At 42.1% G+C, this 21,203-nt stretch overlaps 1 protein-coding gene across 3 annotated transcripts; it reads right to left on the bottom strand.

Moving 5' to 3' along the window:
- HMGCS1 (3-hydroxy-3-methylglutaryl-CoA synthase 1) lies at positions 1 to 20,002 on the bottom strand. Of its 3 annotated transcripts, none has more exons than XM_027605617.2 (11): positions 19,867 to 20,002; positions 14,198 to 14,258; positions 8,707 to 9,164; positions 8,268 to 8,393; positions 7,570 to 7,734; positions 6,295 to 6,460; positions 5,323 to 5,493; positions 4,517 to 4,623; positions 3,347 to 3,472; positions 2,956 to 3,119; positions 1 to 1,786 (listed from the first exon to the last, which is right to left on the bottom strand). In XM_027605617.2, exons 3-11 carry the CDS (start codon positions 9,152 to 9,154, stop codon positions 1,697 to 1,699), a joined length of 1,563 nt encoding a protein of 520 aa, XP_027461418.1. In that variant the 5' UTR covers positions 9,155 to 9,164; positions 14,198 to 14,258; positions 19,867 to 20,002; the 3' UTR covers positions 1 to 1,696. The 3 variants fall into 3 exon arrangements, with proteins under 3 accessions (XP_027461418.1, XP_027461416.1, XP_027461417.1); XM_027605615.2 differs by lacking the exon at positions 19,867 to 20,002 and adding an exon at positions 18,948 to 19,123; XM_027605616.2 differs by lacking the exon at positions 14,198 to 14,258 and having other exon boundaries at positions 19,867 to 19,999.
- Between the last annotated feature and the right edge of the window lie 1,201 nt (positions 20,003 to 21,203).

Below are 21,203 nucleotides of genomic sequence, written 5' to 3'. Positions count from 1 at the left end.
TGAAATGTTTCTCTAAAACTTTATTCAAAGTTACTCACCTCACTGCTAATGAGGTGTACAGTTAATGCTGTGCCAGTATTACTGGGCTTGCCCATTGCCGGCAATGGGATTTGACAAAAACCCATTTCCTGACACCCAAAAGTTAAATTACTCTTTTCAAAACATACCAAACTCCCAATACTTGTGAAAGTATGACATGCACCACTTCCCCATTAATCTTTAAATGTGAACTTACATTATTAATCTACATCAGTGGATGTTAAAATGAAGTCATTTTAACAAATTATGACTGTACAAATCAAAATACCACTAGTTAATATTAGACAAGAGTATTTTACAAACACTACATTACATATTACCTTGCAGTCTGAAACATTACAGTTCATATTTGTGTAAGTTTTAGATAACTGAAACTTCACAGAATTTAACAGCAAATCAAGTTTAAAAAATTTAGTTCTGTACATTAGTTCCAACTATCTCTATTTTACAATCTATAAGGCTCATGTCATAGATCAGCACCAAGAAAATCTACAAAACTGTCTAACCCATCAGCTTATTCATCCCATGTGCTAGTTTTTGTTGTTTTTTTAATGTGACAGTCTGAAAAGAAAATGCTTTATAAATCCTACTTCCAGACCTTGAAATGGAATACTTTTTTTCGCTGGTCATACTATATAAAACTTGGGTTGTACTTTTTAATGTTCATTGAAAAGATACCCCCAAAAAAAGGGAAAAGAAAGGAAAAAGAATACTTACACCATGAATTTAGGCTGTCAGTCTTGAAGTTGAATTTATAACACTGAAGCATCAGAGGTAACCTAACAATGCCCTGCACCCCATCCTTCCATTTTGTTTTAAAATTTTAAAAGGCAGCCAGGAAAGTGTTTTATTTATTCTTCAAACTAAGGTGCAAAGAAGGCTTGCACCAACTTCCTCATACACCGCTCCGCTGACCTCTCCACCTTGAACCAATGATACCGGAGTGGACCACAGCTACGTCCGTAGCTTCCCGACGTGCCCCGTTGTCTGTACCAGATGCCCGCTCAATGCTAGCATCTCTCTGTTCACAGAGCTCATGGCAATAACTCGCCACTGCCGGCCGGGAGTTGAAACAACATTCCAGCTTCCAGAACCAGTGCTACCATCCCATCTCTTCTCCCTCTTCAGGATTTATAAATTATAGAAAAAGAGCATGTTTGTCTTGCCATTTTTAAACAGGGTTTGTGCGTATCACATTTTAAGACTACGTTCCCTAAACTAGAAACTTTTTTTCAAAAACCACAGGTACTTTCAGTAAGCTTGTTTGTTCAAAGTACAAAATTCTTTCGTGTTTAAAAAAATTAAAATTGGAGACTAGTACCTCTGCTTTCTTCACCTGAAGCACACTTCATCAAAGCACATTTAAAAACTAAGCTTCATGCATACAAATGGCCAGAGAGGTATGAAGTTTACAGAGCCCTTAAACATTCCCGTACATTAAGCATTGGCTAGACCACAAGAGGAAGCACGTTAGCAAATTGAGCAAAGAGACTTTCCCAAGAACACGATAGTTTTCCAGGCTCCATGTCAGTCACATAAAAAGTCATACAACATGTAATCCTTTACAATTGTCCCCAGACATCCCACGTTCCCAGAACTGTTCCCGTACACCCCCCAACCCAACCCACACTGAAGTCTTCCACCTCACGGAAGTATCTCAATGCTCCCCATTACTAATGACAGCCGCTTCGGGTTCTGCTGCTGTGGCAGGGAGTCTTGGCACTTTCTTGGCAGGACTTGGAATATGCTAAAATCAAAGAAAACAAAGTTGTTGACTCTTGAAGTTTTTTTTGTTTGTTTTTTGTTGTTTTTTTTTGTGTGTGTGTGTGTGTGTTGTTTTTTTTTTAAAGAGTCATGGTGCCAAGTTCTAGTCAAAAAACTGAGAAAGGACAATTTTGGAGAGGTTTATGCTAAATGTATATTCTCTAGAGCTTTTCATGGAAGGAACTAAATAGCTATTCTTTACTTTCTAATGGAGCTATTATAAAAATACAGAGCAAGGGAGAGAAGGCCACAGAGAGCCACCGTACACAGTATTCTCCTTGTTACTTTCGCATCCCCAGCTCTGACTCTGGTGGCCTGCCTAGCTACCTAATTGGTGTAATAGCAAGAAGCAAGACTATGCATTCATCAAATCTGTGCTGAGCAGATAAAATAAACAACTTCGGGGTTATAAAGTTTTCAGTTTGAATTGTGGCCATGATCCTTGGCAAGCAATTTACTTTCTTGCAGCTTTGTCTCTAAAATGGGGATAGTATCATTTACCTCAAGATGGATTTTGTAAGGATTAAATTAGAAAATGTAAATAAAGTTCCTAGCATATAACAGGAATTCAAATTATTACTATTAGTGTTACTTCTTCACAATCTGTAGACAGATTTGACAATGGCCTGAGAAGAGATGAGAAGGCCTCCAAATTCTGCCCTCACGCAGGCATGACGGGCCTTCTCTCTACACCAGTCTTCCTTTAAATGTTGGTATTATTAACAGAACCTAGTATTTACTGCACGTTTTAAAAATGCTAGTAATCTGGGGCACCTGGGTGGCTCAGCCGTTAAGCGTCTGCCTTCGGCTCAGGTCATGATCCCGGGGTCCTGGGATCGAGCCCCGCATCGGGCTCCCTGCTCGGCGGGAAGCCTGCTTCTCCCTCTCCCGCTCCCCCTGCCTGTGTTCCCTCTCTCGCTGTGTCTCTCTCTGGCAATTAAATAAATAAAAGGTTTTAAAACTGCTAGTAATTTAAGAAATTAGAAAATGGCACAGCGGGAATCCAGTGCCAAATCCCTTGCTCTGAAGGACTCTGCTTTATCGACATTCCTTTACGTGGCTCAACCTCAGGTCCCCTAAGCCCTGAGATCTGGGGATGGAAATTTCTTACCCTGTCAGAGGCCGAGAGCAAACACGACGCGCTTTACCTACCTCAGTGGCTGTACTTGAATGGACAAGTCCCACTCCTTCCCCCAGAGTGTCGTCACTGGGAGAGGGGCGCCGGGCATAGGTCCTCCTGTGCTTCTCATCCACTCTGACTAGGTACCATGTTCCTTCGAAGAGTGAATCTACTGAACTTTGGGGAATATAGTTGACTAAAGGAAAGGCAGAGAACATGAAAAATTAGTTATGATATACAAGTCACCCGTAAAACTAGAGGTAAGAAGTTACCTATTTCCCCACAATTTTCACTGACATCAGATTAGTACTGAATAAAGCCTAGATACCCTTATCTTATATGTAACATGTTTCAGGTTATTAGCACTCTCTGATAGGCTTTGGGTGTATACCTATATATTTAAACAAAATTTAATATTTTTACCCAAGTGATGAGTGTCCTCTCTGAGCTTCATGTTTTCAGCAAAGACATCTGGTGCCACACAAGTTCTTGAGTCAAGTCTTGATTTAAGATCACACAAACTTGCTGTTATTTTATCAAGAGCAGACCCTAAAACAGTAAATCCCAATATTAAAAGACAAAAGTAGGGGCACCGGGTGGCTCAGTCAGTTAAGTGTCTGACTCTTGACTCAGGCTCAGGTCATGATCTCAGGGTCGTGAGACTGAGCCCCGCATCGGGCTCTGCGCTGGGTGTGGATCCTGCTTAGGATTCTCTCTCCCCCTCTCTCTCTGTCCCCCTCCCCACACCCCCTCACACTCTCTCTAAATGAAAAAAAGAGAAAAAGACAAAACTGGCATACCCCAAAACCTGAACAGGATGCTGCCAAATGGAAAGACAACTTATCATTTCTTATAGAACCACCAGATACTATTTAGTCGAAAGAAAAAAAGGTATCTGTTTGGCGCAGCTTCCTATGATCTCTGACTAGACATTTGTTCAGTGTCAGCCAGCAGACAAATTAGGAAATAGATGGGATTGAAAACTATAAATAACTTGTCTCTGGTCAATCCATGACACAGTTTTCAAGTAATGCCAAGTGTTCCATCAGTTTTTCTCCATGTTTTTGCTCCTTCCTGCTCAGGAATATAAGCCAGAACCATAAATCTATAAAAATTAGATATCTTGTATAAGACCAAACCAACAAGGAAAGATTTGGTATTACTCAGTCATATGATCAGACTCAATAGCTGCCTGCATTAGACAGACACATTCCCTTTCCCTGCCTGCATCATCTCCCTGGTTATAAATGCTTTACGAACGAGATAAAAGGTAAAAATTAAAGTTACTTGCTGAAGAAGGAAAAGTCAAACATAATGCCATTAAGAGATTTTTTAAGCTCATTATATATTTTTTTCTGACTGGGAAAAAAGGAAAGAGATCCTGACTCGGACAAAATCCTGCCATTTACCCGGTTAAGGCAGATTCTTAGAGTACAGAGTAAAAATCTGGCTGTGCTGAAAGAAGTGATGAAGACACAAATGTAATGCTCTATGGGATGGAGTCCAGTGCTCCCTTGAGAAGGCCACTGAGTCAGCCTTAGCACTCAGCATGGAGCGTTCCCAACACATTCCAGCTGGAAGAGTCGGCATTACCTGGTGTGGCGTCTTGCGTGACTTTAAGGGAGTACAGGGTGGCAGCCAAACCAGAACCGTAAGAGAACACGCCAATCCTCTTTCCTGCCAGCTGCGGAGGCGAGTGCCTGTGTAGGGGAAGAAGAGCTACGAAACAGCTTCCCCAACGGGCGCCTGGGGGCTCAGTGTTAAGCATCTGCCTTCGGCTCAGGTCATGGACCCGGGGTCCCAGGATCAGGTCCCGGGATCAGGCCCCGCATGGGGCTCCCTGCTCAGCAGGGAGCCGCCCCTCCCCCAGCTTGTGTGCACGCGCACACGCTCTCTCTCTCAGATAAATAAATAAAATCTTTACAAATAAGTAAATAAAAATAAAGAACAATAAAAAGTCTCACTGATCCAAAACTATAATGTGTGGGAAGACAGAAGTTGGGAGTAAAAATTCATCCTGTAGCCTTAGGAAGCTGACCTGAAGCTTTACAATAAGCAGATTGAAAACAAGAGTTTCTGTCTCTTTGGGAATGATGGGGCTTATGAAAGTTACCATGCCATAAAATAAGTTACTTTGTCAACTAGGGATTTACAGCTCAACTGCAGGTCAAGAATAAGACAACCATGCAAAGAGCAGCCAGGAAGGCCAGCATGAGCCGAAGTACTCGGGAGTAACTGGAGCGTTGTCCCACTCATCCTTTAAGTCAACGGACAGCAGGCTAGAGAACCTGGAAATAAAATGTCACCCGGTGACCTGCCACCAACATGCCTGCCACCAGCTTTGGTGTTCAAAATCTAACAGCCCCCGATGAGAGGAGGCAGAGGAACTATGTACTTACTGTGCTAGAACAGAAGCAAGGGAGCCGTACACAGACGATGTGTACATATTTCCATTCTGGTTTGACACAAGCAAAGATGCCTTTGTCTTCTGATTAAAGAGTTCAGAACTAGCCTTCATAAATGCTTTTTCCACATCTCTATCAAAGTAGGTATCTTCCAATTTAACATCCCTGAAAGATTTAGAAAAGGCCATCTTACAATGTTCAAAGACTACATTTTTATTATACTAGCTGACGTAACTAATATTCTAATCTGCGTGTACGATTCGGTTTGCCTATTTATTAAAAGCCAAGTAGCAACGTGCTGATTGTCAGGGAAGATGTAACAGTTGCACACATATCGTCCTTTTTGTCAAAGCTTTTTATCAAGTTAAGACAACTGCATTCTCACGGGTCAATAAACTCACAAAAGCTCTGTCGTCAGCAAACAGAATACACTACTATTTCAAGTCCATCATTATGTCTATTTAGTTACAAAAGTCAGGATATTGCAGGAGCCGAGTCTCAAAACGCTGAGTAGAGTTTTACTAGATGCAGAAGGGACAGAATGAGTTTAACAAGCATGGCATGTTAGGGAGCCTTACAAGTGGGGAAATGTGGAAGAAGCAGGAAAGCCGACTTCAGTTTGGCGGCTGCAGGACGGGATGGGGCACAGGGGCTAGAGAGGCAGGAGAGCTTTCAGAGGCTGTCGTAGTAAATACAGGCACTCATGGGGCTCTACTATCATGGTGACAACGGGAACAGATCGAAAAGGACAAAATACGGAAAATATGAGTAGAAATGACTAAAGAATTCATGGAGATATGCTTCTACCTCTCTGGGACTCAGTTTCTTCACTGATGACATAAATGGCTTAGACTTGAAGACTTTTAAGATTCTTTTAAAGTGTTCATGTCTATAAAAAGAATAGTTTAACAGATGGGTAAAATATTCACACACAGAAGACAAAAAATCCTAATAAACTTCTCTTACCCAAAGGCTTCCAGGCCACTATAGACACTATTTTTATCTCTGTTCTGGTCATTAAGGAAGTCATTCAGCAACATCCGAGCTAGAGATTTCTGAACCAGCTTACAGTAGGGCGAATGGAAGATCATGAAACCAAAATCATTCAAGGTAAAATCTTTATCATTTCCCTCTGAAAGAGAAACCCAAAGAAATTATGAAATTCATTTAAAACACTAACTTTTGAAGTCTGATTTTAGAACAAGGCTAGGATGTTCTTCTGTCTTTAAACAGCAACAAAAATATACTGTATAATGAAATACCTCTAGGGCTTAAAATGCATATCAAAAAGACATCCAGGGACAGAACATCACTGTTTTCAAACTTTAGAGTCTTAAGAGTCTGTAATTCAGTTAGTGGGTTGGGGCCAGTTTTTTTTTTTAAATCTTCGGGTATTTTTTTAAATGAAATAGAATAGGGTAGAAAACAGCAAACTGCATAACTTGTGGCATGGTAAATGTTTTCATGGTATTTTTGGGTGAGTTGAGCACGTACAGACAAGGTAGAGTGTACTTCTCACTGTGGGGCCTGATAACGTCAGAAAATCACTGTCCTGTTCAATACTGGCAAACAGTGTGACATTTTATATGCTGCAAGAATGCTTCTTCTCCAGGGCCACTATGAATCTTATTACATTATTCACTACTTTTTTTAACCCTCTCTTACAACCTCTATAAAGCAAAGTTGGTCTATGGAAAAAGCCTAATTTATATGATACTGTGTGTTTTAATGGCACTAATTCAAATGCTGTCCTTTTGAGTATCTCAAGAACTTTTTCAGGGTTAAAGACAGAGATTAATGAGGACACTGGAAAAGCAAGTATTAATTCACAGGTCAAATGCAAACAATCTGTGGGAGGAAAGGGGTCACTTCAGTAATTTTTCACTAGAGTTTGCTCTGGATCACAGCTGCAAACTAAAGCCTTGTACAGGTACCTCCCTCAAAAGATGAAAATAATTCAAGTTACTTTCTTTCACCCTAGTTTTTTTTTTTTTTTTTTTACTGGGGGTAAGTTTAAATAAGCGTTTTTGCATAGATATACCTCATTTCCAAAGCTTCCCTGTATCCCTAAATTACACATTCCCCGAATCTGTGGGGAAAGGCAATCTGGTGGGTGAGGAAGAAATAGTTTGAGGACACTAATGAAGGATGCCCACAAAGTATTATCTCACTAAAGACACTCAGCACACCACACTGCCCCCTCAACAGATACCCAAACCAAGGCACATGGATGAAACCCACCCTTCTGCCACTGGGCACGGATCTTTTTGCGGTAGACGGAATAGCAGCGGTCTAGTGCACTGAGGTAGCACTGTATGGAGAGTTTCCCATCTACTATAGGATATTCCGAAAGCATATCAGGCTTGTAAAAGTCATAGGCGTGTTGCATATGTGTCCCACGAAGTCCTATTAGAACAAAAAAGGAAGATGACATTATTTCTGCTCCTTGATGACTGTATGTTAGTCAGCAGATTGCATTATCTGGGGACATTCCTAAACTATCTAGTCAACTCTTGCCACTTGCAGCACGGAAATCACAAGGTGAAACCGACATGTAATTGAAATGAAACATAACAATATCCATGGACAGGCCTAAGACTCCTTTGATATACAACATTTTATACAAGTTTCCTATCTCTAACTGGGAGATCACAATTGCTCTACTGAACTGAAAACAAATTAAACTTGTCACTAATGAGTGACTGTGGGCAAGTTACTCTTTATTACTCAAACCCATTTTACTGCTCTGTAAGATGAGAATGACATTACTTAGCTCATAAAATTGCTATAAAGACCAAATATGCTAGCACATATAAAGCACTGAGCAGGTAGTACCTGCATTTAATGAACACTCAGTAAGTACTAGCTTCTATGTGTATTTTCAACTTCCTCAGCATACATTGCTAATAAAAAAAAGAAATGCTCTCCCGAACACTCACCTCGGTCAAAAATTAAAGGAGCATTTGGCCCAATCAGCAGAGCAACAGCTCCCACTCCACCTGTAGGTCTAGCATTTCCTGTGGCATATACAGCAATATCTCCCGCAACTACCAGGGCATACCGTCCTGAAAAGGATTTTTGTTAATACACAAGAAGGCAATCACCACTGTAAGTATCATACATATATACACTGAAGTCTTCTATTTTCCTAGAATATGCTTTCTCATTTTTGGCAAAGCAAAAAAAATTCTAAATTTTTATAATTTTGTCCTATGTGATAAAGATAGCCCGTTTATAATTCAGATAAGTTGAAAGAGCTACATTTCTGACCATACTCAAACAAGCATAACTGGTAAGTCTGCATGGGGCATTCACTGAGAGGTCATTGGGGCCTATGTATCCTCAGGGAGAGTTTCTTTGGAGTAACATGTAACATACCATCCCAAGAGCTGGATTCAACCCAATTAACAGCATTGAAGACAGCAGCTGTGCCTCCATAGCATGCATTAGTTGTATCTATTCCTTCTATATCTGTGTTCCCAGACTCCTCAAAGAGCTGCATCAAATTAGTCTTCACGGACTTTGATTTGTCGATGATTGTCTCTGTTCCAACTTCTAAACGCCCAATGCAATTGTACGAAAGGCTATGTCTCTCCATAAGATTCTGAACCACAGTCAGGCAAAGAGAGTTGATATCTTCTCTATCTGTGCAGAAGCCCATCTTGGCCTGGCCCAAGCCAATAGTATACTTTCCAGCATCTACACCATCGTATTTTTCCAACTCTGCTTGATCAACATATTGAGAAGGAAAATAGATCTCAAGGGCAACAATTCCCACATCTTTTGGCCAGCAGGCTTCTGCATTCAAAGGAAGTGACCCAGGCATGGTGAAAGAGCTTTAGAAAGAAAAACAGAAGAAAACACTGTTTTAGGTTATAAATTCCAGATCGTCAAACTTGAGAAATCAACATTTAAAGTTCAACTGCAGCCTGAAACGTTAATTTAGTTTCTAAGTTTAGTATATTTTGTTTAGGATGATGTTATTTTATTATTATTTTTCTTAATCGAAGTATAGTTGACACACAATGTTACATTCGTTTCAGGTGTACAGCATATTTTATTTGACGACTCCATGCATTATGCTATGCTCACGGTAAGTGTAGCTACCATCTGTCATCATATAATGCTATTACAATACCACTGACTATATTAGGGGCAATTTTAATATGTGAAAGTAGCAATTACAGTATGAATGGAATATTACTATTTAAAATTACCATCTTTTAGAAAGATTTGCACTTTTTAAAAACTAGACCTCTTCAGGGGCGCCTGGCTGGCTCAGTCAGTGGAACATGTGACCCTTGATCTCAGGGTTTTGAGTTCAAGCCCACATTGGGTGGAGAGAGTACTTAAAAATAAAATCTTTTAAAACAAACAAACAAACAAAAACCCCACCTAGGTCTCTTTAGATTTAAGACAGGATTATTAAAGGTAAAGAAAACTCAAATAAGACTCTTCTATTGTAAAACACTGCAAGATAAAATACAATGACAATTTAGTAATATGGTCCACAAATCAGAATCCAAGTACCTGATCTATTCCTGGCCACCCAAGAAAGTTTAAATCGGTCAGTCAGTCATTCATCATAAATATATTGCATTCTTCAATGATCTAAACAATTTCAGCAAGTAGAAAAGCCACACTACAGAAGTCTACCAAGTAAATCTCTACAAACCCCTGTTATAAAGAAGCCCCCCACAACTCAAATGATGAAAATTTTAAGCAAAAGTAAGTTCTAGGACACAACACAGGGTCATATGCAAATATCCTATACTTTCTACAGCTAGTCTATAGGCAATAAATGATCATAGAACCACAAGGTATCACTTAGCTTCTAAATCAGGGGGAAAAAAAAAAAACTCTGATTCACATTTGAAAACTGGTAATCCACATATTATTTGTGTGGCATCTAGGTAACACCTCTTAAAACCACCCCCCTCTTTTTTAAAAAGGGCACTAAAAAAGACTGTTGCCACACTGTAAATACTTTCAGGAGTGTCTAGATTTATTTGCTAACAGTAAAATAAATGTGCGAGCCACTCAAGAGCATTGCTGTGTGCGTATGGGCAAGTCACATAACCTATCAGAGCCTCCTCAATTTCTTTAGAGACTGTATTCATCGGGAAAAGAGAAGTCATTCTAGATACTTCAAACAGGGGAGAATTTAATACAGGGAACTGGTTACAAACTTGTTGGCAGGGCCAGAGGAGTCAAGGGGGAAGGGGGCTCTTTAGACCCCGAGAGCTCACACTCCCACAGAAGCTTCCGGAGCTTCTAGGACCAGGACCTCTGCTGTGGAGCTGGAGCCTCAACCCGCCTCCCCTGCCCTTCCCGCTACCGCCACTGACAAAAACAAGCCAGCCTCGTCTCCCATCTTCTCTCTCCTGTGAGCAGTTCCATGGGCAGTCTACCCGGCCCTAGGTAGCACAGGAGTCCGAAGTACCAAGGTGTCAGGCTTCGAAGAATGGCACAGCCCATTAGTTTTAGAGAAAGAATTTGTTTCCCCATTTAAACTTCTACAACTCAATTTCCGTTTTAGGCATTGCATTAACTGGAAGGTGCACCTTCCATGACAGAATTTCAGGTCTTCATTCACCTAAAGGTCTTGGCTTAGGAGAGTTACCTGGGTCCTATTGGTTCACCAATGTTCTTTAGCATTTACCAACTACGACTTTGACTCCTAAAAATGAAAAGTCAAATCCTATATTTATATCATTTGTGCAAACTCTGGTATAGTATTAGGTATAATGAAATTACAGACTACTGCCTTGGTGAGTTGTTAATTATTGAAATCTTGAGAGAACATCTAAAGCAGAGAGGTTATCCTTAAATCATGTAATCTACCCTTAGCTCATAGGTCATCAAGTCATAAGTGTCCTGGGATGCCGGGGTGGCTCAGTCGGTTAGGCGTCTACCTTCAGCTCCGGTCATGATCCCAGGGTCCTGGGATCGAGTCCCATATCGGGCTCCTGGCTCAGCGGGGAGCCTGCTTCTCCCTCTGCCTGCTGCTCCCCCTGCTTGTGCTCTTTCCCTCTCTCTCTGACAAATAAATAAAATATTTTTTAAAAAGTTATAAGTATATTAAAACCTAAAAAATAAGCACCTAGAAATATAATCACAAAATCTAAGTTAAAGCTCCCAAGGGATACCACTGAATCTTCCTACTAAATATAAGAATCTTATTTATGTTTTTTCATTTATTCAAACAATGACAACATGTTACATGCCAAACATTTGGGATAAGTTTAATAGGCGATAACCCTTCCCCTTTCAAATAGTCACCATCTCCGTGTGTAGGATACAAACACCTAATAATAAACAAGTAAAACAACAGAGACAGTCACATTGTTATGAGAACTACCTAACCCAGCCTGGAGGAAAGGGAAGGGGTGGGAAGAAAGGCTTCTTGGTGCTGCCTTGAGTCTTCAGAATGAGTAAGGAGTAATCAGTAAAGCTCTGCAGAAGCAAACAGTGGTAGGAGATTTTCAACAGGTGCACAACATACAAAAAGGCAGAGTACAAAGAGCTATGAAAAGTTTTACTGATTTCCTGAAGTGAAATGTGAGACCCAGTGAGTAGAGCAGGCAAGCAGGAGGTCAAGAGAACTAGACCCGAGTCAGGTCACAACGGCTCTAGTGCGCTGCTGTCAAGGGGCTTCGATGGCTTCATGAAGACAGTAAGAAGCCATCAAGGGTTTCAGACAGGAGTAACATGGTCATATTCGTGTGCGGGTCAATGTTTTTCCAACTCTGGAATCAATTTAGTGGATGGCGAACATCTTTTAAAACATAGTAGAAAAGAACAGAAAACATCAAATTGCACGGGACACAGTAACTTTAAGAATTTTTCCATGAAAAATGTTTAGATCATTCACACCTATCCTAGGTTGCGATATAAAGTTAAAAGTCTCTACTTTTAACCATCCTATTAAGTGTAGGCTCTTATGCTGTCCTCTCAAATGCTCTCTGAAGTAGGCCAGATACAGTAAGAAAAAGGCCAGCTGAAGATCCGAGATGTTCACATTTCTTACTGAGGGTCATAGTCAAAAAAGCTTGAGAGTCACCATTTTGCACAATCACTGGTACCGTGTGGAGAACGGGTTTGGGTGAGGGGGCAGATAGAGCAGTCCAGATAAGACAGGTCATGTACTAGAGCAATTATGACGTGAGGGGGAAGAAGGGACAGCTTCAAAAGCTATGGAAGCAAAAAACTGGCAGAAATTGTGATTGACTAGAAGCCAGCAAAAGGAGGAAGTGTTTAGGATGGCTCCCAGATTTCTAGCCTCAGCTGGTTTATGACTTCGCAGGCTCACTGTCCAATCAGCTAAGTGAATAGAGAATCACCTCTTTACTCTGTTCTACCCTTTCCCATCTTCCACGAAAACCTATCTGTTTATGGTAATCTAAACTGTGCTATACCGACCTTGAAATAAAGACATAAAGGAACTAAAATGTCAGGAGGCAGATTCTAATTTTATAGTAAAACAAGATTAAGTCCTCTGCATAATCCATAGAAAAGAGCTCTACAACTAGTGTCCAAAACCAAAGACCAGTCCATATCCTTGTAAGAGGAACCCCTCCTATATGCTACCCTCTAAGTCGCCAAACCAGAAGCAGGGGGATTAGCCACCTTCCCAGCTTTTCCCACAGGGTTATCCCTTCGGACTCCTTCCACTCTTCAAACTGCTCCAAACACACTGAGGACAGTGTGATTTTCTCTGCCTTGCCCAGCAGCTTGCAATGCTTTTGGAAATAAAATGGACAAGTATATACAATCTTCCTGAACATATAAACCAGTTTATTAAAAGCCACAATGCAAGGCTTTGATTCCAGAATTAATCCATATTTACCATAATCTGACTAGCTCTGATCAGTTCTTATATTATTGTACTTAAGAAATAAGGCATAACTCTGTTATGCTTAAACCTCTGAGAGGTTAAATAAGTGCCTTATTTCATTTGGGGGAAAAAAACGTAGCTAACTAACCCACACACATCGAGCTGAAAGTGAATCATGACTCTGATCTTAGTGTGGAAAAAATGTTTACATTATCTAATTCAGTCGATATTGCTCATTCTCTGAGGGGTTTTGACGCCCAAGATGTTCTCATTATATTCCTGATAAAAAGCTGTCCAATTTGAAATAGTTTTTGGTTGAAATTAAGGAGGAGTAAGATTAAGTAGGAAAAGAATGGAAAATTAATACCGGGAAGTAATTGTTTCCATGGCATTTCAAACAACAAAAAGTTTGATATAGTTCGTGATCTGTAATCTCTACTTTTAACCATCCTATTAAGTGTAGGCTCTTATGCTGTCCTCTCAAATGCTCTCTGAAGTAGGCCAGATACAATAAGAAAAAGGCCAGCTGAAGATCTGAGATGTTCACATTATGGCGTTAACTCCATACACAATGGGGTATTCCAGTCAATTCACTAAATATCACAAAAAAAATTCTAAATAGAATATAGTTTAAAAATCTGACAGTTTAAAAAACTACCTGCATAACTTTTTGCTGATAAAAAGGTACTTCACTATTTTTCAGAGCATTGTATCCACAATAAAAAAAAAAAAATCTAAGGATAATGGGGACTCTGTATTTATAATAAAATGTGTAAACTTTCTTTTAAAATTTTCTTTAAAAAGTTTAAAAAATTAGTTTCTAGATTTCAAACATTAGTCTAATCATCACAAAAATTGGACAGTCTCCCAAAGCACGATGGCATTAACTAATATTTAAAGAAACATAACTCTGTAATGGGTTTTAAGAATGTGTGGGGCACACAAGTGGGTATTTGCCCAGGGATAAAAATTAAATTTCCCCCTTCCATTAGAGAGGAAGGCTTTCTTTAGCAGCATGACAGGATGCCATACCTGTGTGAGGAATAAAGAACTGCAGTCTCCAGGTCTGTCACTCTGTTTCCTCCTTCAGGCACTAGGAATTTCAAATAAGAACTTCTTTTAAAGTCATAAATCACCGCACAAATTCAAATAATGACTCCAATTCAAAATAAGTTAAAATAAACATTTCTTTTTCCCATTACAATGCATAGAACAGAATTTGATTTTGCTTAGAAAAATGGTACTTAAAGCTTTAAAACTTTTTCCCCCTAATTTCATGAGTGCTTAGAGTGGGAGGTTCAGTCCTGGTAATGAATGAACTGACATACGAGGTTCATATCACTGATTCAGGCTTGAAACCAACTGTGATGCTAGGGGAGTTATTAGTTGTCTTTACTAAATTTGAATTATTAAGAACTGAAGGAAAGGAATATAAATAAGTTGTACTGGACTAGCAAGCTCTGGAGTAATGAGACTCCCACATTCAAGGGTTTGCTCTAGGGGCACCTGGGTGGCTCAGTCAATGATCCCCGGGGTCCTCGGTGGGGAGTCTGCTTCTCCCTCTGCCCCACTCATGCTCTCTTTCTCTCAAATAAATAAAATCTTTAACAAAAAAAAAAAACAAAACAAAACGAAACAAGAGCTTGCTCTACCCTTAGGAGTTTGTGGCTTTAGCAATGTGTGCCTCTCTGAGCTCCAGTTTTCTCATCTATAAAATGGAGTTAAACTGCCCTCCCAAATGGTTGAGAAGATAAAATATGTGAATTACACTTTGTAATATAAAGTACCAATACATCATTATCCTAGTTCTTAGTATTTTTCAACAAAACACGCATCTCTGTAGCAAGACCCAATTACCCTCATTTATTTAAATCTTATGCTCCTACTTTTCAACATGTCTACCTCCACCCTCCCCATCCTTTTAAAAGTGGTTTTCCCTACAGTGCTTGTATTAAAAAGATAAGCATGTGATAGCAAGATAAAAGAGCATTAAGCGGGGTGCTTGGGTGGCTCAGTCGTTAAGCTCTGCCTTCAGCTCAGGTCATGATCCCAGGGTCCTGGGATCAAGCCCCGTGCTGGGCTCCCTGCCCCGCGGGAAGCCTGCTTCTCCCTCTCCCACTCCCCCTGCTTGTGTTCCCTCTCTCGCTGTCTCTCTGTCAAATAAATAAAATCTTAAAAAAAAAAAAGAGCATTAAGCTTTCGCATCATTTAAATTATGTGGAAATAAAAAAGGAAAGTGACACTGGAGCATTTTCTTCAGTCCATCTGTTCTGAAGGATTGTTACTTGAGACAACAGTTTCTATGCTTTATGAAAACACAATTACCTTTGCTCTCTACTTAACTGCTGGCAAATTTAGCTTCTGCCCTTGCCTGATTAACCAGAGACTATATTCAGTACTCTGAATTACTTTTAGTAAATAATTTAGTAAGCTTTCTTTTACATGATTAGATCATTTAAGAGCTCTTTACAGATTCAGTTCCTTACTTCATTAAGTTGACCCTGCCCCCCAAATAAATAAACCCTGAGTTTTGTAGGAAAAGATAAAAACTTCTACATTCCAAGAAACCTCTTTGATTACAGAATTATACATATACTTTGAGAAAATAACCTTTATTTTGTTCTTTATTATCTCGAATTACGCTTTTGTAACTTGCAAATTAAGCAGACCACCGGGACTGGCTCTCACTGGTGAGGGGAAAACATGATTCCCCCTCCATGGTGAGACTAAATAACTTAGTAATATTTCTTCTTGAAACCATGTAGGTATATGCATTTGACGCTATTTTCATCAAGGAAATTTCTCCAGAACTGCCAGTATTCCCTCTTTCAATTTTGATTATTTCAACTGGGGAGAGCCGGGCCAAGAGAAGAGGAGGGGAGGGGGAGAAGGGGAGGAGGGGCAAGAGAGAGGGAAGGGGGGGCAAGAGGAGGAGAGAGAGAGGGGAGGACCTTAGAGCAAAGAAGAAAGAAAGTGAAGAAAAGAAGATTCACAGAAGACTGCTGCATAGTTAAGCTCTCGGGAGAAAGAGAGGCCTGGAGACCAGGGATGGAAATGGAGGCGGTAAATGCCACTCTCGGAAATAGGCCATTAGAAAGCGGGGAGGCTTTCCCTCCTCTTCTGCAACTGCTAGGAGGGTTCTCTATCCTGACTGAAACAGCGCTGCCACCGTCTCCCCCAGGGCATCAGCTTCTTTCTAACAGAAGGTCTTTTCAGAGCACTGGATGGAGGGCAGGGGGCCAGGGCAGGAAGCAGGTAATGAATCGCAAGCGACTGGGCAGGTGACCACAAAGCATGTTTGGAGCCTCTGGAGCCACAGGATAGGGATTCCTGCTTTGGCAAAGATAAACACTGAAGAATGCGGAGACTGCTAGGCCCCACCAGCCCGGTTCATGCAATGATGCTTTCTCCTGGGGTTGACTCAGAGTTCTGAATTCCTTCTTCTGGATCTCTCCTCAGCCTTGATTCAAACAAGTAGTCAGAGAAGTGCATCAAGCACATCTTTAGGTACATGGCGACCCAGAAGCAGTTACCTGCTGATATTTTTCACTATAACAGGAGAGAAATCCAGGACATCCTTTTTAATGAGAAAAAGCTGGCAACCTTTCCTCCTTAGGAACAAGCAAGTACAACTACTGGTAAGGCTTTGCGCATGCCCGTACACTCCGGTCTAGTTCTCTCAGTAAAAAACAGACATTCCTGGCTCTCCCCAGAGTTCCCGGGCTGCTTATAAATTCTACTCCTACTTCAAGGTCCTGTTCTAAGCTACCTCTTCCAAGAAGGTTTCCTCAAGTTTCTAATCAGGGCCCCGCACTTCTACAGCAGGTATAAGTCATTCACACAAAGTCCTCATCGTTTACTCTCAAAGAAAACTAGTTATGGGCAGTCTTCCTAGCCACACTTGATTCCTAGACTCCTGATGGGAGAGGGGCTGTATTTTGATTTTTTTGAAATCCCTTTGAGATCTTGGGAGTACCGGGCATTCAACTGCCATTTTTTTGAGGGGCCAAATTTGGAGTTATCATAGAAGACAAATCTTTTAGATTCGAGTACTTGTAGCAGCCCTCATTAGTAAGTTCTTTTTGCTATCACTTTTTAAATGAGCTGCTGCACCAAACAGTGCTCAGAAAGTGTTTAAGCAAATTGGCTTTCTACTGAAAAATGTAAGAGATCCAAATGGAATAAGACAACATTTGCTGTTCTTACCATCATTTCCATAGGCACACATCCCCAATCACAAGACTTGCAAAGATGAAGGCTTTGAAAAATTAGCTTCTCCTCTACTGCTCTAACTACACTCAGTTGACAGACAGCAAGTGAGCATCAGCACATATCAAGATGTCTCAGAAAGAATAGATTTGAGTTGAGTCCTACTATACTCCCATTCGATTGGGTAACATGTTTTTCAACCTTCTCAATCTGTACCACCATCTTGAGAGACATAAAATATCACACAGGCTCAGTTGGTTAAGTGTCTGACTCTTGGTTTCTGCTCAGGTCATGATCTCAGGGTTGTGAGATCAAGCCCCACTGAGGGCTCCATGCTCGGCAGGAGAGTCTGCTTGAGATTCTCGCTCCCTCTCCTTCTGCAACCCCCCTAAAATAAATAAATAAATCTTAAAAATAAAAATTACACCCTTCTATGATATTTGGTTTGTTAGTAACCCAACATAAAATTATAAGCCTCTGCTCTTTTGCACATGGAATTATAGATTTCGATACATAGCCCATCAAATTCCTCAAACCAGAACCTCAACTATATCTCCCCTCATGCAGTTCCACTGCTTTATGGTTTTAAATAATTCTAGGGCACTGAGGAAATAGCTATCTATAATCTCAATCAACAAATCTTAAAGTCTGGGGCACCTGGGTGGCTCAGTCGGTCGAGCGTCTGCCTCTGGCTCAGGTCATGACCCCAGAGGCCCTGGATCGAGCCCCGCGTCGGGCTCCCTGCTCAACAGAGAGCCTGTTTCTCCCTCTGCCCCTCACCACACTTGTGCTCTCTCTCTCTCTCTGAAATAAATAAAATCTTAAAAAAAATATCTTAAAGTCCATCCTGCAGTTAAGAGAAAGATGTAAAAGCACTCTGGAGGAATATGTAAGAAGAAAACAAAATCAAAAGCAAGGCTCAGAAATAGCCAGCAGATGACATGGCCTTCTATGGTCCCAAACAAAATATCCCATAATTTCTCCCCATTGGAAACATCTTCCTACGAACTGGGGTTACTGATTACACTAGAACTGAATAAAGGGCAAACCTACTAATTTAGGAGAAAGAGACCTACAAAGGTTAAACACCAGAAAATAAAGTCTTTCTTCTCTCTCATAAAACACGCTATCCCTGCCCTCCTTACCCTTACAAAAATAAATGAAATCTTAAAAAACAAAGTTTTGCTCAAAGAAAGAAAACAAATTGCTTAGAGGTCTCAAGATACAAAGAACCATTTGGACAGATCCATGCTAAGGACTTTCAATCTGACTCTTAACAGAATCTGCACAAATGGAAGTCCAAACTCCATCTCAGAAGGAAAAACCTGTTAACTATACGAACACTTCCATTTGTCTTAATTTCGTCCTTTATCTTGGCATTGTTTTTCACAATTCATCAGTGTGATGGAGCAAATGGTACTCAGCAGCAGCCAGAGCACATCATCCTACTGCAGCAGGCTGACAAGAACATCAGCCGCTGAAAGGAGCTGCGGCAGAGGTGGGCAAAGAAGCCTGGGATGGTCTAAGGCCAAGGCCACAGGGCAAACATGACAAGCAGAGACAACCTCATTACCTGTTGTCCAAATCCCTCCTCCAGGGTAGGTCAGAGTAATCCTTTTCTCTACCACTGGTCAAAGAAAGACACACGTTTTTCAAAGACACCTTATACTTGGCTTAACCCAAAACCCCACTGTGTGTGAAGGCCCTCTGGGTGCCTGCCCATTACATCATATCAGGTCAGGCTGACCCTGAAGCTCTTAGCAGGAGGGAGGGGTACGGGATTTCAGAACACCAAGGAAACCCATTTCTTCCTTAATATGGGCATAAAAAATATGGAGGCGGGAAGGTGGGAGGCAGGAATCTGTGAGATATGAAGCAGTCAACAGCCCAAGTATTCAGTCAGGTTAAATCACGGTTTTGATGCTTTCTTGAACCTGAGCTGGGGAAGAAAAGTTATGCTTGCCCCCTCCCTTTCTCCCAGCAACTCTCTAGATGTGGCTGCAAGAGGACACACCCCCTGCCAACCTACAAGCCTCCATCTAATTAGGCGTGATCTTCCCCATCCCTCGGCGTCCACCCCTAACCCAAAGCTCTGGGAACGCCCAGGCAGCGCAGCTCCTTCCTCGTCCCCTCCTGATGCGCCTCCCCAGCCCCAAACCCCTCAAGGAGATCACAGCCACGTCCCTGGCACCTCCAGCCCCTGGCTGACTATGTCACTAGAACCCTAGCCCTCAACGCCCTTTCGCCTTCTCCCCCCCGCCACTCCGCAGCCCCTCGTCAAACCCGCCGCAGTCGGCCGCAGGCCCCTGGCAGGGGAGGCCCCGCACGGCCCTGTTCGCGGCGCCCCCCTCTTCCCGGGCCGGGTCCACGCGTCCGCCCCACCCGGACGGAGCTGCAGCTCCTTCGGGCCTAGTCAAGGACACCGCCTCCGCCCAGGCTTCACCCCGCCCGGCGCCGCAGCAGCCCAGCTCTCCTCCTCGCGGGGCACTCACCCAAATGTGACCGGGCGGTGGCCGTGGAAAAGAGTGAGCCACGAAAGGCCAATACGCGGCGCCTCCCCTCCGCCACCAGCTTTATAGCTGCCGACCCACCCGACTCCGGCACGGCCGGGAGTCGGTGGGAGGCTGCACAGGGGTTCCAGCAGCCAATCGCGGCCCGCAGAGTAGTCCGGCAGCGCCCGCCCCCTGGTCCGGCTTCTACCAATCCGAAGAAAACTAGAGGCGGGCTCTTGCTAGGGTTTTCCCTCGTGGCTGGAAGGGCGGGGGAAGGGGCGGGGACAAAGTTGGAGGGCCGAGGAAGTGGGGTGAGAGAGTGACGTGGGGTGGCCCGAGAGCCGGCCTGCCAATTACAGAGCGGCGAGAGACAGCGAGAGCCAACGGGAACGGAGTGAGAGGTTCTCCGACCAATTGGAGTTTAGTGAGAGGAGACGGGAGCCAATGAGGTCTCCGCGTCCCACCACTGGGGAGAGATGGTCAAGTGTGGGAGGCAAGTTGGTCCCCACTTTACGAGTCTGTCAGGTTGCCTAGCAACAGAGCTGGGCTTCACCTGTGAGATTTCTGCAATACTTTATTTGAATTCAATCTTAACGTCTTCTAATTTCCAGAGCAGCCAAACGCGCCTGCATGACAAGTTTGAGCAGGATGTCACTCAGAATTTGTAAATGTGTAAGTATTCTAAACACCCGATTTGTAAATGCCTAATACCTCTATTCAAAACTACCTTGACTTTTTAAGAGACTGCTATTGGGACAATTCTTCCTAAGTAAGCTGGAAACAAGATAGTTTGGGGTTAGACACACCAGTGAGGACAGTAAGGGGCCTTGCCTGAGCAGGGAAATTGATCCTGATTCTAGGAGTTTTACTAGCTCATGCACTCTGAAGGAAGGGGCTCCATCTGGCCCCAGTGTATCTTCTGAGCTAGATTATGTGGTAGGTGCCAAATTGTTGAAAGAAGGAAGGGGCCCCATAATTGTTGGTACAGCAAATCCATAGGATATAAACTGCCTAGCTCCCCCAGAAAATAGAGAGGAGCAAGTTGGAGGAAATCACTGGAACACCGTGAGAATCCAAAGGAGGACAATTATGGCTTTAAATTAGACTCTACCTCATCTCCTCCTCAGATCGAGAAACTGTAAAATTTAGCTTTGATGGGGGAACCGTGAGAGATTCAGAGTTGTTTATATCTCTCTCCCTCTGTTTTATTGAGACCCAGGAATGCTGTTGATAAGAGGCCATTGATGATTCTGTGCATCACACAACTACCGTAATAGGAAATTTATTATCCACCATAGATACTAACCTAGTAAGGACATTCTCAGCAGCAAAGTGGC

The sequence above is a fragment of the Zalophus californianus genome, chromosome 5, assembly GCF_009762305.2.
Source record: "Zalophus californianus isolate mZalCal1 chromosome 5, mZalCal1.pri.v2, whole genome shotgun sequence".
In the NCBI taxonomy this organism is placed as follows: Eukaryota; Metazoa; Chordata; class Mammalia; order Carnivora; family Otariidae; genus Zalophus; species Zalophus californianus.
This window is presented reverse-complemented; position numbering and strand designations above follow the sequence as displayed.

Coding starts and splice junctions, on each gene's coding strand:
- HMGCS1 (XM_027605617.2), bottom strand. CDS start 9,154: ATGCCTGGGTCACTTCCTTTGAATGCAGAAGCCTGCTGGCCAAAAGAT. Junction 7,735..8,267: donor TCCTTTAATTTTTGACCGAG/GTGAGTGTTCGG, acceptor TTGTTCTAATAG/GACTTCGTGGGACACATATG. Junction 3,120..3,346: donor AGAGGACACTCATCACTTGG/GTAAAAATATTA, acceptor CCTTTCCTTTAG/TCAACTATATTCCCCAAAGT.